At 41.0% G+C, this 14,514-nt stretch overlaps 3 protein-coding genes across 12 annotated transcripts in view; 1 reads left to right on the forward strand and 2 right to left on the reverse strand.

The window, feature by feature from the left end:
* LOC104333796 (glycerol-3-phosphate acyltransferase 3) overlaps positions 1–5,566 on the reverse strand; it is a 38,700-nt gene extending 33,134 nt beyond the window's left edge. For 2 of the 9 annotated variants that reach the window (XM_075421152.1, XM_075421149.1), the window contains exon 1: positions 3,757–4,589. Coding sequence is in view for 3 of the 9 variants with exons in the window: in XM_075421146.1 (XP_075277261.1) it covers positions 532–598; positions 4,099–4,106 (75 nt within the window). In the remaining 6 variants the exon portion in view is untranslated. Of the gene's footprint in view, positions 1–531; positions 4,590–5,153 lie in introns of those variants that run through there. The other 7 variants (XM_075421151.1, XM_075421148.1, XM_075421146.1 and 4 more) reach the window with 6 other exon arrangements.
* On the forward strand, positions 4,676–12,049 carry ABRAXAS1 (abraxas 1, BRCA1 A complex subunit). The gene is made up of 9 exons (XM_075421142.1): positions 4,676–4,928; positions 5,650–5,740; positions 7,169–7,205; positions 8,070–8,136; positions 8,828–9,021; positions 9,670–9,789; positions 10,117–10,201; positions 10,676–10,784; positions 10,951–12,049. The coding sequence occupies exons 1-9, from the start codon at positions 4,749–4,751 to the stop codon at positions 11,370–11,372; spliced, it is 1,305 nt and encodes a 434-aa protein (XP_075277257.1). The 5' UTR covers positions 4,676–4,748; the 3' UTR covers positions 11,373–12,049.
* Positions 5,734–14,499, reverse strand: MRPS18C (mitochondrial ribosomal protein S18C). 2 transcript variants are annotated; one of them, XM_075421156.1, is made up of 6 exons: positions 14,377–14,499; positions 14,165–14,226; positions 13,130–13,213; positions 12,639–12,696; positions 12,240–12,299; positions 5,734–8,537 (listed from the first exon to the last, which is right to left on the reverse strand). In XM_075421156.1, the coding sequence occupies exons 1-6, from the start codon at positions 14,411–14,413 to the stop codon at positions 8,518–8,520; spliced, it is 321 nt and encodes a 106-aa protein (XP_075277271.1). In that variant the 5' UTR covers positions 14,414–14,499; the 3' UTR covers positions 5,734–8,517. The 2 variants fall into 2 exon arrangements, with proteins under 2 accessions (XP_075277271.1, XP_075277270.1); XM_075421155.1 differs by lacking the exon at positions 5,734–8,537 and adding an exon at positions 12,050–12,157 and having other exon boundaries at positions 14,377–14,496.
* Positions 14,500–14,514: the final 15 nt, after the last annotated feature.

The following is a 14,514-nucleotide window of genomic DNA, read 5'->3' on the forward strand; positions in this document are numbered from 1 at the left end:
AAAAAAAAGCTTGAGTACTGGAATTGGTCCAATCACGACCTAAAAGTTCAGTCTTGGCTAATTTTCTGCCAAAAGTGGCTGGAAAGGGTTCTAAAGTGTCTTTCTGCTCTTGGGATCATGAGCACAGAAATAACTGAGACACAATAGCCAAAGCAGTCCAAAGCAATTGGGATTGCTACAGAAATAAATCTGGATTTGAACTGTATCTCAGCTCTGTATGAAGGTGATGCACTTGATCATGATGTGAAGAAAGGAAGTTCTTTATTTCTCCTGGCAGTTTGTAACACAGCTTCCTATTTTTCGGTCAGAAAGTTGGCATAGCTTATTACACTCCTATCACAATCATTGATTTTTTTTCAAAAAGAATCACTGAAATGTACATGTTTATCAAATTCCATTATTAATAGCCAGGTATCCTATGAGCTGAATAACTACAGTTTGTGATGGGGCCACACAAAATTCCTCAGCACAGTAATTTCTTTAAGAATCCACTGCCATCCACTGACTAAACAGAGCTTCTGCATGTCATACCTCTGCCCTTCTTGCATTCATCGCTCTTGCCAGTAGCCAGCCTGCTGCAATCATGTCCATTCTGAAGCTGGAAGAGATACTTTATCCAGAAGTGTGACATTATTGCAAATAATTCAAATAAACATGCAGCAACAGAATGCAGTTTCACTCATTTGTAAGGTCCAGTAAATAACAGCTGATGAATTTATACCAAAGAACTACAAGCACTTCTTTATTATGAAGTACCCTGTATGTCAAGAAAAGTCACAAGACACTTAATGTTCAAAACTCGATGTTCATTTGGAAGAATGAAATCCAACTTGGAAGGAAGGGGTGCTGGTGACACAGGAGGAATTCAAGAGCAAAGCTCCCTTTAATATAACGAATCTCAAATTGAGACTTGCAAGCACAAGAAACTCGCTTGAAATAATGAAGATATTTCTGGTCTCCTAGGAAAATGAGAAACAGATGGAGTGTGTGTCAGCTGCCTACTCTTGATTCTCAATCCTTGAGGTCATTCTACTAATTTATTATTATTATGCACTGTTTTGCAATTGTCTGAGGCAGCCAGAATTATGACCTATTTATTTTTTCACGGCAAGGAGAAGGAAACACAGTACTGACCTCTGCTTATCTGTAGTGCCTTATATGGAAGGGTTAAATTGGGTATAAACAGCCTTTTCCTGAATAGCAGTCATCATTCAAACAGGTGCATATACACTGTGAACAGATAAAAACTGCACTGGGACATAACAGCTTTCAAGAAGCACCACTGTGGTTTTGCCTTGCCTCTGATGCATTACCTCCTGTAGACACAGACTAGAAAGAATACCCTGCGTGGCCTCTAAAGAGAAGGAATCACACAGTCACAAAAATTTTGGGAACCGCTCTTTCCAGGTATGCCTCCTTCCTGTCCAATACTAACTATTCCAGTGGCTCCAAAAGATTCCTGGAGGGATGTCACAGAGAAGAGTTTGCAGCCGATACCAGCCTGCCTTTCTTGTAACACCTTTCTTATCAGATGACCAGAACATCACATGTCCCTAGCATATACTGTTCCAAAAGAGCACTGACACATCAACTTCAGCCAGGTAGTGCTTCAGATGTTGAAGTAATACATTCCTTACAGGTTAACAGATATTTCTACCTGAGGCAAATGACAATAGGCTCCATGACTATCAGTCATGGTCAATCTTCTGTCAGTCGATCTTCTTTCTTACAGTAAATACACAAGGTATATGTTCTACCTGTTTTGAGCTGCACCATGATCAAAAGCCGCTTACATCTAGAAGTACACCCTAGCATTGTCATTAGGCACATGAAGGTGTTACTGTTGCTAAAACTGTTCCTCCGACTGCATTTGTAGGGCTCCCTGGTATTTCTATGCAAGATTTGCCATGCTACAAAGACAGCAAATAAGACTGATTTACTCTAGACAAGCCCTGGAGGTCAATGACACAAAGTCAAGAGAGCAAATCTGGACTGATTTCCCAGCATCTCTTAACATCCAGGGGTACCAGGATTATGTTTTGCAGGATAAGAAAGTCTTTCAAACAGAACTGAACAGAGCATTCCGCACTCCAGTAATTATGATGTGTACCCACGTGCAAAAACTACTAAGAATACCTCTTTTTTGGTTAAACTTTTACCAGCTGTAACAAAAAAAAAAAAAAAAAAAGAGGCCCTTTTAGGTTTTGCTTATATCTTTTCAATGTTTCAACCTCACATTTAGCAACTCCTCACCTGATTGCTGCTCAAGGGTGAAATAATCTCTGGTAGTTTTGTTTCAATTTTTATCAAGACTGAGATTCATGCTTCACTTATGACAAATCCTGCAAAAGGCCAGAATAACTTTACAGATCACCTATTGCATGGTAAGCAATGTCAGACGCAATATTTATTTATGGAAACCACACTGCCTTCACACACTAAAGTGCAAATATCCACTCTTCTGCATTCATAGTCTGATTTATGTCTGATGCTCTTTAGGTCTGCATGGATCCCATCTACGCCACTAAGCAGATCTGTGTTTATATCTGACCGCGGTAAGATTGTGCTATTTATGGTTTATCTTTGGCCATCACCAGTTGAATTATGAAAACACTAAAGAACTATGTTTAAGTATTGTATCACTCATTAGGATGACTGTAAGACAAGCATTATTGTTTCCACACAAGATAAATGCAACAATTACAGAACCTTATTTATCATATCCTGTAGTTTACAAAAGGCTTGCATCTTTGTATCACAAAAGCAGGAAGTCCACTACATGTTCTGACTACATTTGTTTGCCTCAGCAATGTTTAGGCACCCATCAGATACGTACGCATTACATGACTGTCCATACATATCTCATATATTGTCAGTATAAATCTTGTGTATGGTTTGCTCACCATCAATGCTGAATTCAGTAGAATAATTTGTCAATGCCCAACATTTATTGCATTGATTAAATACATAAAGTCCTCTCACAGCTCTGGCTTAGAGGTGACTGCAATCACAGCATAGGGTCCTTTGAGGCAATTTCTGAAAGATGTCAGCATTCGTGTCCACTTTCATAATTTTCTCCACAAACAGCTATGGAAGCTGGTCATACCCACCTGTTCTTGTTGCCTTCACTGTGGCAACATAGTCCATAATGGAGTCATTTGTTGCAATGTATCACTTCAGTTGTTCTACTTATTACCCATTCATTTAATACGACGTGGCCTGCACGGCAAGAAATGCATACTAGCTCTTTCCCATTAATCTTGTCAATCATTCTGTATCATCTGGAGACTCATCACCCCCTCATTCAGAGATCTAGACCATTTATGAGTGTGTTGAGAAATAAAAGTCTTAAATGGTCCCTTGCTCCACTGTGACAACGGGTAAGAATCACAACAATTTCCCTGTTCTAAATATTGGCACCATTCACATATATTTTAAATAATACCTGAGGAATTTTATTTAATTGTCAATATGCAAGAACTAACCATTCTCCTTCTAAATCTTGCCAACAAGTTTTAAAGTAAAGAAATTCACTAAAAGGGTTAGTTTTATGTGACTTAAAAATTCATGTATGAGACCCCAAAATCATGGAAACACATCTTGAAAAACCACAGGAGCATTCATCCTATTTCAAGAGTCAGGAAACAAATGTCTAAGGCTAAGCATATGCTTATCTATAGTCCTGGCAAGGGATGAAATCAAACATTTGCTCTCCTGAAGTGAAGTGGAAAAACTCATGTAGCCTTTAGAACAGACCTTTGATCACGTTTCAAAGAACGCTGTCACTTCTAACTCTCCCTTCCTGAATTTTTTTCTAGAGCTTTCTTCTGGCTGATATGGTCAGGAACACCAGCTAGAATTTGAAAAAAATATGTTACTACAAATATTAAAAATAAGTAAAATGTGACTACTGAAAAAAGACAAAACACATTCTGCAAGCTCAATCTGTATCTTAGGAAGAAGTGGTACAATTTACTGCTTAGAGCATTGTTTAGCATTATCATTTTATCACTTCCTTATCACAATTCATTAGGTTATTAACTCAGAAGATTCTCATGACGACCCTAAACAGTACAGTGCACCTCCAGACATACTCACAGCTGCATGTCCTGTTTCAAAAGGTACAACCAGAAAGGAGCTCAGGAAGCACCATAACACGATCCTCGCACTCCAAAGACACAAATACAGCTCAATCCACCCACACTCCAAACTGGATGATGTGGGCCAGGCAGCTCGGTTTGAACGCTGGTTTTGATGCTTTATGCAGATTCCAACTTTCGGCCTGGAGCTATGCCGGATCCCGGAGCTTGCAAGCAGGTGACTGCCAGACATCGCTGAGGCCGGGACACCTCACCCTCGGGAACAAGCATTTGCTGCTGCACCTGCAGCCCTTCGCTCCAGAAGCCACTTGTGATACGCAGGGGGACTCAACAGCCTTACTGAATCGGAACATTGTTTCACCTAAAGGGTAAAAACTAAACAGAAGGTTAGACTTACAGATTACACCATTTAGGGCGAACCGAAAGGTCTGGTTTTGCAGCGACCGCCGCCGGGCAGGAGGCGGCAAGAGGCCGGGAGAGCGAGGAGGGATTGGAGCGGGCGCGGAGGAGATGAGTGCTGACGCAGCGCGAGGAAGGCAGGCGGCTGCGGAGAGCACACGCCCCGCCGCCAGAGCGGCCCGGGACAGGGCGCTGCGCGGGCCCCGCACGCCTCCCCCTCCCTCAACCACTGCTCCCTCAAGGCACGGGATGTGCCCGACCGGGCCCTGCCCTGCCCTGCCCTGCTGCCGGCGGCCACTGGGGGCTCCCGCCGCCGCGGCGCGGCCCGCCATTGTCGAGGGCATGGAGGGCGAGAGCACGTCGGCGCTGCTTTCGGGCTTCGTCCTCGGCGCCCTCACCTTCCAGCACCTCAGCACCGACTCGGACACGGTGGGTGCCGTGGGAGGGGCGGAAGGGGCCAGGGCGGGGGGAACATCGCGTGCTGGCCAGCGGGCGGGGACAGCCGCCGTCGGTCGCGCAGGCAGCCCGCTGCCGCCATGGTGGAGCCTGCCGCCGGGCCTCCCCTGTCCCCGACCGCAGGGCGCGCTGCCTCCCGCCGCAGGCCCACCAGGACCCCGCTGCCGCGCAGAGCCCCCCAGACACCCAGGGCCTCACTGCGTGCTGTGCTGGAACACGGTTTTGCCGCGTATTCCCTCCTCGCTGCACCCTGCTGCAATGGAGGTTGCTTTCCGTGCTGACTAACGCCGGGAAATTGTTGGGTTTTTTCTTTTAAAACGAGGAGGCGTGGGCCAACGAACGCCTGCTGTGGCAGCGGCACCAGAGCCTTGTCTGCCAAGGACAGACCGAAATGCTGGCCAGGCCTTCTGGCCTAAGCCTTGGAGGTGGGCATTACCTGTACAGCCACAAACTGTTCACTTGTGAATGAACACATGAGGAATGGAGAACAGCTAAGTACACATTCCGACTTTTTTTTTTTTTTCTTAAATATGGGCAGTTATTGAAAAATTAGTGATAAACTACTCTGTTTAAACAGCAGTTCATTTTGACAGCATTATTCCTCCTGAAGACAGCGTTTACACTGTTAATACTAAACAGAAAGTCCTGTTCAATGTTATGGCTGATGTTAACTTTTTTTTTCTCTCCTATAAAGGAAGGTTTTCTCCTTGGAGAGGTGAAAGGTGAAGCCAAGAACAGCATTACTGACTCACAAATGGATGATGTTGAAGTTGTTTATACAATCGGTTAGTCAGTCCACATTTTTAATACTGTGCTCAGTATCAGGCAATATATGACTGCTTACAGTTTTGAATGACGGCAGTCAACACCTTGCAGCAAGATCAAAGCTGCTAGATCCTGGGGTCCACGATGATGTAAAAAAAACACATGGAAGGCTTATTGCGTAACATTAATTGCTAAAAATTACAATTTTACTGTAGAAAATATAATAATTTAACAGAAATACTAGTTCCTTCTTAGTTCCTTGAATAGCTCCTATGCCAAATATCACATGAAAGGTAATTTAGGGTTTAGGCTCCTTCGTTGTCTTGGCTACATCACAAACTCTCCTGGACTACAGTTGCTCTGGAAAAACTTGGCCTATTTGAGTGATGTGAACTGTAATGTGTTAGCATCTATTGCCTAATTTGGAACTTATAAAATACTGTGTGTAAAGTCTGCAAACTATCTATATATTTCATTGAGCAGATGCCAGGTGTATTTTTCTTTATAGCCTTCATGGGACTGGAGTAGATGTGCATTTGACACAATAACAAAAAACCCTTAACAAAAAAATTACGTATATGGGCATACACACACATTTAACTCCATTCCTTTAAAATGCAGTTGCACAAAAAGGAAAAGAACAAGGTAACACAGTACGTGCCTTCTTTCCAATCTTCCTGAAAATACGGTAGAGAGAAATTACATCCCATTTTTTAGTTTTACTCTAGGGTACAATTAAGGTGTAACACTTTCCTCCACTGAGTCTCACAGCTGAACCAAAAATGTGGGGAATTTTTTGTGGTGGTATAATTTTTGTGGTGTGTTTCCAGAGTCTCGTCATCACATTCTCATAGTCAGAGTTAATTGCTCCAAAGTTTGGGTGGGGGTTTTTTTGGTTTTTTTTTTAGCTAATTCATGAAAATGACAGTAGTGGAGAATTTAGGAAAAGGAAAGAATTTAGAATGCTGTTACATCACCTTCTTTTGTTTTTTTTTTCCTGGTAGTTAGTCTTCTGGTTCTCACCATGTACCAAATACATTTCTGTCCTCCAGCCTCATCTTTCTTACCAACAGCATCCATGCCTTGCTGCAGAGTAACCCAAGTGAAATCTTCCACATTACATACTACTCCTGTACTCGGCAGAAGGGAGGGAACAATAAAGTGCCTGATCTGATTTTTCACTTGACAAAACAGAACAATGTATTAAAAAACACATTCGTATAATTAGTTGGTTTCCTTTACATTTGAAAAATGACTTAGAATAGTTTCTAAAAATATATCCTTCCTTAACCTTATTTAATTAGATGTTAATACATTTGATTTTAAGTAATTACATTGTATAGAATTCATTCGTGGCTGTTCTAAGAGTTTAATTCTGATCATAACATATAGAAGAATATGTTCTCTTGAACTGAAGAACCCAGAGTAATATTACCTTCTCTTTCCAGATATACAGAAGCACATTCCATGCTACCAGTTGTTCAGGTAACAATCTTCAGTAAATAGATGTGAAAAGCTAAAATTAACCCTAACTTCAACTTGTTCAAGATTTAAACTTATATTACATTACTGAGAAAATCACCCAGCTGTAACTACAGTAGCCATATCAACCCCTTGGAATTACAGATGCCTTATGTTATTCCTATTTTGGTTCTCCCATGTCCTTTTTTGGTGTTTGTCTATGCATCTAGAAATGGAGATATGGCATACTGCACCTTCTGGTAAGCTATGATACCATCTATAGTACAGAATAATGTCAACATACTGAGAAAAAACAACATTGCTTTTCTAAAAGCATACATCCCAACCCCTCACTGTCAAAACAACAACAAAAAAGGAAATAAAATGTTAGCATCAGCCATAGCCTTTTAAGTGGGTCAGAAAAAGAAACACTTGTTAGCCCCATGGCTGCTTTAAGGACTAGTATTTAGAATTCCATCATAATGGGAACACAGCTGTGCATGTTTGCATGCCTACAAGGGGAAAATCACAACACAATTTCAAATCTTTCTGAAAATTAAGAAACCCAGAAGTTATTAGAAAGGCATTTCATATGAAATTGAAGACATCTTACTATTTTGTAGTTCAGAAAACATACATGCTATCTTTAACTTGTGTCCCAGTAGCACTGATGCCAGAACAGCATCTGGGCTGTACAAGACCACCCACATAGCTATCTGAGTAATGAAATTAACTGCACTGTTGTAGCAGAGAAGCTGTGTCAGCATATCTTTATGCTTACCAGGGGAAAAAAAGCTATTAAAGTGAGATGACTACCATACTGCTAGGGAATAACTATTTCTATAATAGCTTTCCCCACCCCCCCTAATTGTCCTAATTTTCTTCTAGCTTTTATAATTCTGCAGGAGAACTGAATGAAGTCCCTCTGAAGAAAATACTGTCAGGCGGTAAAAAGGTATTTTACTTTCAAACCTAAAGCATACCAAGAGCTTGCTCAGATTTTGGGAGCTGTTTTAGATACCTCTTGTATCAAGCTTTTTCTTATCTCCTTTTTTTTTTTTTTTTTTTTAAATCTTGTATCTAGTCCCTCACGCTGCTGGTCAAGGCAGCTGCATCATCTTTTCCCACTGAAAGAACAGTTCAGATTGTTTTTAACTAGGGTTTGCCTACATATATGTCACATCTTTATTTTTTCTTACCAATTTCTCAAGTGAACAGTTCAAATATCCCAAAGGAATTCTGCTGATTTCTGTCTTAAGATTAGTTGAGGTCAGCTTGCTCAAGTTAAGCACCACTTGACCAAAAAAATTTACAGTCTTCTCCACAGAAGAAAGTTTCACGAGGACAAAGTAAACGCTAGAAAGAGACAAACAGCAAAATAGCAGAACCAAGTTTGAAGAGTTTCAACTTGAGCACAAGCTCAGAAAACAGGCCAGTTCAACAGATGTTTTTCACGGAAAGAAGTTGTCATACAGGAATTAGGTTTAGATGTTTTAAGGGTTTCAAGTTAATTAACTGCTTGAATATGTACACCTTACCAAACAATTCAGATTCATGACTTGGTACTGAATGCTCTGACTTGCTTCAATATGACACACAGGGACAGCATGGTTCAACAGTAATAATGAATTTTCTTCTGTCTGCAGAGTGTAATAGGATGGTACAAATTCAGACGTAACACAGACCAGACCATGACATTCCGGGAAAGACTTCTTCATAAGAATTTACAGTCACACCTATCAAATCAGGGTCTTGTATTCCTTTTATTAACCTCTAGTGTGATGACAGAAAGTTGTTCTACTTACAGACTGGAACATGCCTTACATCGGCTACAAGAGGGGTAATTGGTTTCTTCTCTAGTTTTAATAAAGCAATAGCACAGCATGTGCTATATCTTGGAACAGTTTGATTTTTTTCTTTGTTGCAACTGAGTTATTAACACTGTTTATTTTGCCCTTGAAACTTACACATTAAATAAGATTATTCTTGGTATTGCTAGAGCCCATTTAAAATCTTACGCTGAAGTTCTGTTCAGGGATTTGCCTTTAACTATCTGTAGTGCCAGTGTCAAAAGGCAGTCAGTGTCAGTTCAGTTTTGCACGTAAGCTGTTCTTGATCAGTTTGGTTTTGTGTATAGCACTTCAACTATGCATGGTGTTTATCTTCACATACAATTGAAATATTTAAATTGGTGGCATTTTCAGCTATCTTTGAAGACATGCTGCCCATAGGCTAGGCTTAACAAACTAGCATTGCATTATTGTGTGACTCTTAGCCAGAAAGGGGAAAAAATTAGAGGCATTGCTCAGAGCCTTGTTACTCTTGCAGTTTGCCTTTAGCCATAAGTAGTCATCTGTGTGTGATGTGATACATTTAGCAAGAACTAACTACACTGTAAACCTCCATCTGAGATGCTTAATGGTCAAGAGCCTTTAACTACCAAAGAGAGGCATTTTGATGTTAATAAATCATACTTCTGCTTTTTAAGTCTTTTCCAGAAAGTTCCTTTGGTGGTTACTAACTTGGGTATGGCAGAACAGCAAGGTTACAGAACAGTGTCTGGTTCCTGCATATCTTCTGGTTTTGTGAGAGCAGTAAGACAACACAGGTACAATATATGCCATATTTACTGGTAGCTGTAGCTTTCAGTTAAGATACATACAGTTATCTTTCTATACAAGTATTTTTAAGTGCTTTGGCAAATGCTACAGCCATATGCTCCTCACTTGTTGACCTGTTTCGTGCAGTTATTTACCTTTCCAAGGTACTTGGAAATTAGTTGTCACATACTTTCCCATGAAAGCAGCTGTCTCTCTCAACATAGGCACCTAGTGTTGAAGCTCAAAATGCTTCTTCATTCATTATTGCTCCTACTAAGTAAGCAAGCACTGGGATAGTTAATTTGCAATTATACAATTATATTCTTGGTCCACAGGTCAGAATTCTTTTACGAAGATGGATCTTTACAAGAGGTTCGTAAGATAAATGAGATGTATGCCACCTTGCAGGAGGAACTGAAGGTAGGTCAGGCATACCTGCTAATACAGTTACTTTCACCAGTGCTACAAAATCAAATCAAACAAAGGGTACACAGTCTTCCACTAAATGAGAAACAAAGTTGTGTCTTGGAAGCACATATTGAAAGATCAGGGAGTTCCATTTGCTGCTAGTAGCTGTACGTGAAGTTCTTGAAGATTTAAGTTTCCATTTGGTCAAAAGTCCACTGATAAGTTCTCACAAGAGGATTATTTTGAAGGAGATCTATCTGTAGTTTGTCAGAGCTCCTGTGCTTAGATGGGAACAAGTAAAACATCTTGCACCTCATTCAAGACAAGGTTTAAGTTACCATCTCTAAAAACCACCTCAAGCTCATTACTTAAGTTTTTAATACTTTTTGTCCAACTTTTAAACATGAGTACCTTTAAGGATTTTACAATGAGGTTAAAGTCAGCTTCTGTGAATACTGTTAAATTTAAATGCTCATTTCCTTACAGAAAATATGCTGTACAGTAGAAGCCAGTGAACGATCTGTAGAGAAACTCTTAGCAGAGGTGAGCCAATTAAAAGAAGAAATAAAGAGGAAAAAGCAACAAACTCGTTCAAGTAAGTTAAATAAATGCAATGCTAGTCTTAGTAAGACTTCCAAAGTTGATTCAATTGGCAGAAGCACAAAACACCTCTGAACTTGAGGCAGCTAAAACAGTAGTGGTAAAAGTGTGCAAGAGTGACTGCAGCTCTAGGTTGGATTATTTTTTTTTTCCCCCTCCAGGAGAAGACAGAGACTACCTAGGAGAGCCAAAGGAGAATGTTCTCCTTTGTCAGGCACTGCAAACATTTTTCCCCAATTCTGGACTTCAGACATGTATTATTTCCTTCAAAGGCCGACAGATACCTAAGAACTGCTGTAACATTGACCATAATATTAATGTCATGGACAAACTGACTCTCATGGTAGAGGAAAGAGACTTCACTGAAGCAAGACACCTAACCAAGCGTAAAGTCAGAGGGACCACAACAGGATCAAAATCATTCAAGAAATCCCGATCGCTGCAGCTTCACCAAAAATTACTTCAAGACCAAGACAACAGTTACCAAGAAAGGAATCTTACACTGAGCAGCACTGAAACAGATGAGGATGCATTAAAAAAAATCGGAGACACAAATGAATCCCCACATTCTCCTACTTTCTGATCCGTTAATGGTTTGTCCAGATGACACTGCACCACAAGCTACTGCCAGCATAATCAAGTGCCAACATACCAATTTATAGCACTGCAAGGATAAAAAACGGTGCATTTTTGCAAGACATAGAGGGTTTGGTTTTTTTTTCCCTCAATGCATGGATCCTGTTTAGCATAGAGACAAGTCCAGATGATGTTCCCTCATTTTGCCTTCCAGAGTTAAATCCGTATTTGATCTCTCAGGGTTTAAACACTATGCTAGCAGGATAACAGTCATATACTGCCTCGGAGTAACAGAACTTCAAGCTGCTGTTGAAGAAGCAGTCAGGGAGCATCAAATGAACACAGGAAACATGCTTAACAGAATTAGCTGTCTGCATAAATTGCCGTAATTTAAATACTTTAATTTATCCTTAGCTATCCACTACTTGCTTATTTTTTCCCCCTTCCAATCCAGCAAGTGAAAAGCAGACTCCTGAACTTTAGAAAGACCTGTGAGCAGAGGAAATCGTCCATACAGTTGCTGATTTCTACTATTGCTTTCATATTCCATAATTCCTTCTTAGAGACTTGACACTTCATTAAAAAAAAATAAAAATAAAAAATCAAGGCACATCCACCCTTCAGTCAGCGATGCATTACGCTAGCCAACCACATTTCCAGTAAACAAGTACAGAAACATGAAAAGTAGTTTTATTGTTTATTTCTTTATCATATATTACTCTGGATACTTGATATTACATATCTTGGGGTCTGTGAGAAATGATGGGTTCTTAAACATAACTGGCATAAATCCTGTCAGAAGATAAGATGGACGGGTTTTTTTAACAGGAAAGTAGGCTTGACTTACAAAACTCAAAAGCATAATCATGCTTACCAAATACATGAGCTCTTTTAATGGCCTTTGTAATTTCCTTCTGCTTCTTGTTGCACAAGCCTAAAGAGAGAAATAATTTTCAGTCTCTTAAAACAACAGTAACCATACTGTTTGGTTAACCAAAGTTTAAATGGTGAAAATGATATTACTAACAATCCCTCTAGCTTTGTCTAAGTCTTCTTAGAAAAATGCTTGTGTGCTTATGCTGTTAAATACAAAAAACACCCATGTAATTGAGGGACATTTTCACTCCGTGATGAAGACTAGTGAGAGGAACACTATTACAAAAGGTATAGAGTTGGCGTAGTTACTTTGGAAAGATAGCTGAAATACAGTTACATGGAGTCACAAGAACATTAATATTAACCAGTAAATAATTTGATTTAATACTGGACATACCTGTTATATGTCTGCCGTAAATGCAGCCAGTATGCGGAGAAACAAACTGGGAAAGAAGCTATTCAAAATTAAGAATTCCAAAGTCAGTTTAAGAAATTCTTGAGAGCTTTAGTTTATTTTATTACTTGCATTCTATTTTTCTTTTTTTGATTGTATTGTTTTTACAAAACTAATTTCTACCTGGAGACAAAAAAAAGTATAGCTTGAGTTAGACAGTATTTTATATGCCACAACATTTAAGCTATATGACAGTGGAATTAGAACTGAGGACTCTATGTGGTAAATAACAGAGTTGTAACACCTGCACATAGGACTAGCAGATTGAACACCTTATCAGAACTACAGTATTTGACACTCATATGCATGTTCCTAAGTTTTAAACCCCTACACATGATTTTTTCATTTTTTTAATCCTTGTGGACTTCCTACATACACACTGAAAAGCAGCAAACCAGTTACCTTCCTCTAAGAACTGCAATTTTCAAACTCACCTGCACATTTTTGTAGTCCACATTTATTCCACATAAGACACATTTTTTAGGAGGGCCTTTATAGGGGTTCTCCATTGGTATGGGCTGAAAACAGAATTATTAACATCTGTAAACTTTGCAAGAAAATAAGGAATGTCTTCTTGTTTTTATCGTTTGGGCAAAATATGCCTTGAAACCAAAAGGGGTATTTAGTGCATCACTGAAGTTTTTCAGTAACTTTCTTACCTCTTTCTTTAACACACTGCTTGGTACCTAGCAGTCTAGAAGACTTCTCACGGCCACACAGCCTTTTATATCTTAGTAATAATGACAAGTCAATTAAAGCAATCAATAAGATAGTGGTTATACCCCTTACTTAGAAGGCAGTATTTACAGAAGCTGGTAAGTAGTCTTCAGAGTCTTGTGACTGTCTTCACAAGTTACAGACTTTTTTGAAAGCAATTTCGAAGCACGTCACCAGAGGCAGCTCCTGTCTGCTCACAGACTGTAACAGAGATTCCCATGTATCTCCCAAGCCCCGAAAGACTCCTCAAGCTTCAGAACACACCCAGCACCAAGCCCTTGCAAGATACGAGTGAAAGGAGAAATTTCGTTTTTGCAGATGTAGGTAGAATTTGGGCAGAGAGAGAATATTTTTAAAAGCTTTTGCTGGTACCAGACAACACGTGTTTATAACATAAGAACCACACCTAGTGCATTCTCTTAAACAGGAAATCGGGTGGCGCTGCCAAAGGTTTTGCTCGATGTTCCGAGTTACCGAGACAGATGGTTTAAGGAACGGCCGTTAAGATACCGGACTATAGATCAACGGGGCCTTAACTGCAACACCTAGCGACTTCCTCACCACGGGGTTCCTGCTCTGTAACACGCCGAGTAACCGAATTCAGGTTGTTCTAGGAGCCCGAGCTACGCGAAGGCCAAAGGTTTTCCAGACACCCCTTCTGCCTGACCGGGGCCCCTCCTGGTGAGAGCGGCAGCGGCCTGAGCGCAGACAAGACACGGCGCTCACCGCGGGCCCGTTCGGCGGAGCCTCACCTGATCGGGCCGGCCCGGCTGCCGCTCGTGCTGCAGGCGGCGCGGCTGCCTCCACAGCGCCGCTGCAAGGGGAAGAGCGACAGGGTTAGCGGCGGCACAGCGGCAGAGACCGGCGCGCGCGAGCACCCCACGCACCCCCACAACCGCCGCCACTCGGGCGCAGCCACCTCGCTCGAAAGGGGGGCGGAAACGAGAAAGCAGGAAGAACACACCAGGCACCAGCCTCCACCAGGGCCTCCGCGCCGCCATATTGCCCTCTACAGCGCAGTACCCACAAGCACCGCCACATCCGCCCAGAACGTCATTGCCTTTCGACTGCCGCTGGCCCCGTGACGCTACCGCCTGTACCG

This window comes from Opisthocomus hoazin, chromosome 5 (assembly GCF_030867145.1).
Source record: "Opisthocomus hoazin isolate bOpiHoa1 chromosome 5, bOpiHoa1.hap1, whole genome shotgun sequence".
NCBI classification, from domain to species: domain Eukaryota; kingdom Metazoa; phylum Chordata; class Aves; order Opisthocomiformes; family Opisthocomidae; genus Opisthocomus; species Opisthocomus hoazin.

Bases quoted from the DNA above. Each gene is read 5' to 3' on its own strand.
- ABRAXAS1 (XM_075421142.1), top strand. From the start codon at position 4,749: ATGTGCCCGACCGGGCCCTGCCCTGCCCTGCCCTGCTGCCGGCGGCCA. The intron at 7,206-8,069 runs GTAACAATCTTC...ATTTTCTTCTAG, and splicing joins CCATGCTACCAGTTGTTCAG to CTTTTATAATTCTGCAGGAG. The intron at 9,022-9,669 runs GTAATTGGTTTC...CTGCTTTTTAAG, and splicing joins TTACATCGGCTACAAGAGGG to TCTTTTCCAGAAAGTTCCTT.
- MRPS18C (XM_075421155.1), bottom strand. From the start codon at position 14,413: ATGGCGGCGCGGAGGCCCTGGTGGAGGCTGGTGCCTG. The intron at 12,697-13,129 runs GTGAGTTTGAAA...AATTTTGAATAG, and splicing joins TGGACTACAAAAATGTGCAG to CTTCTTTCCCAGTTTGTTTC. The intron at 12,158-12,239 runs GTAAGCATGATT...ATCTTCTGACAG, and splicing joins TAAAAGAGCTCATGTATTTG to GATTTATGCCAGTTATGTTT.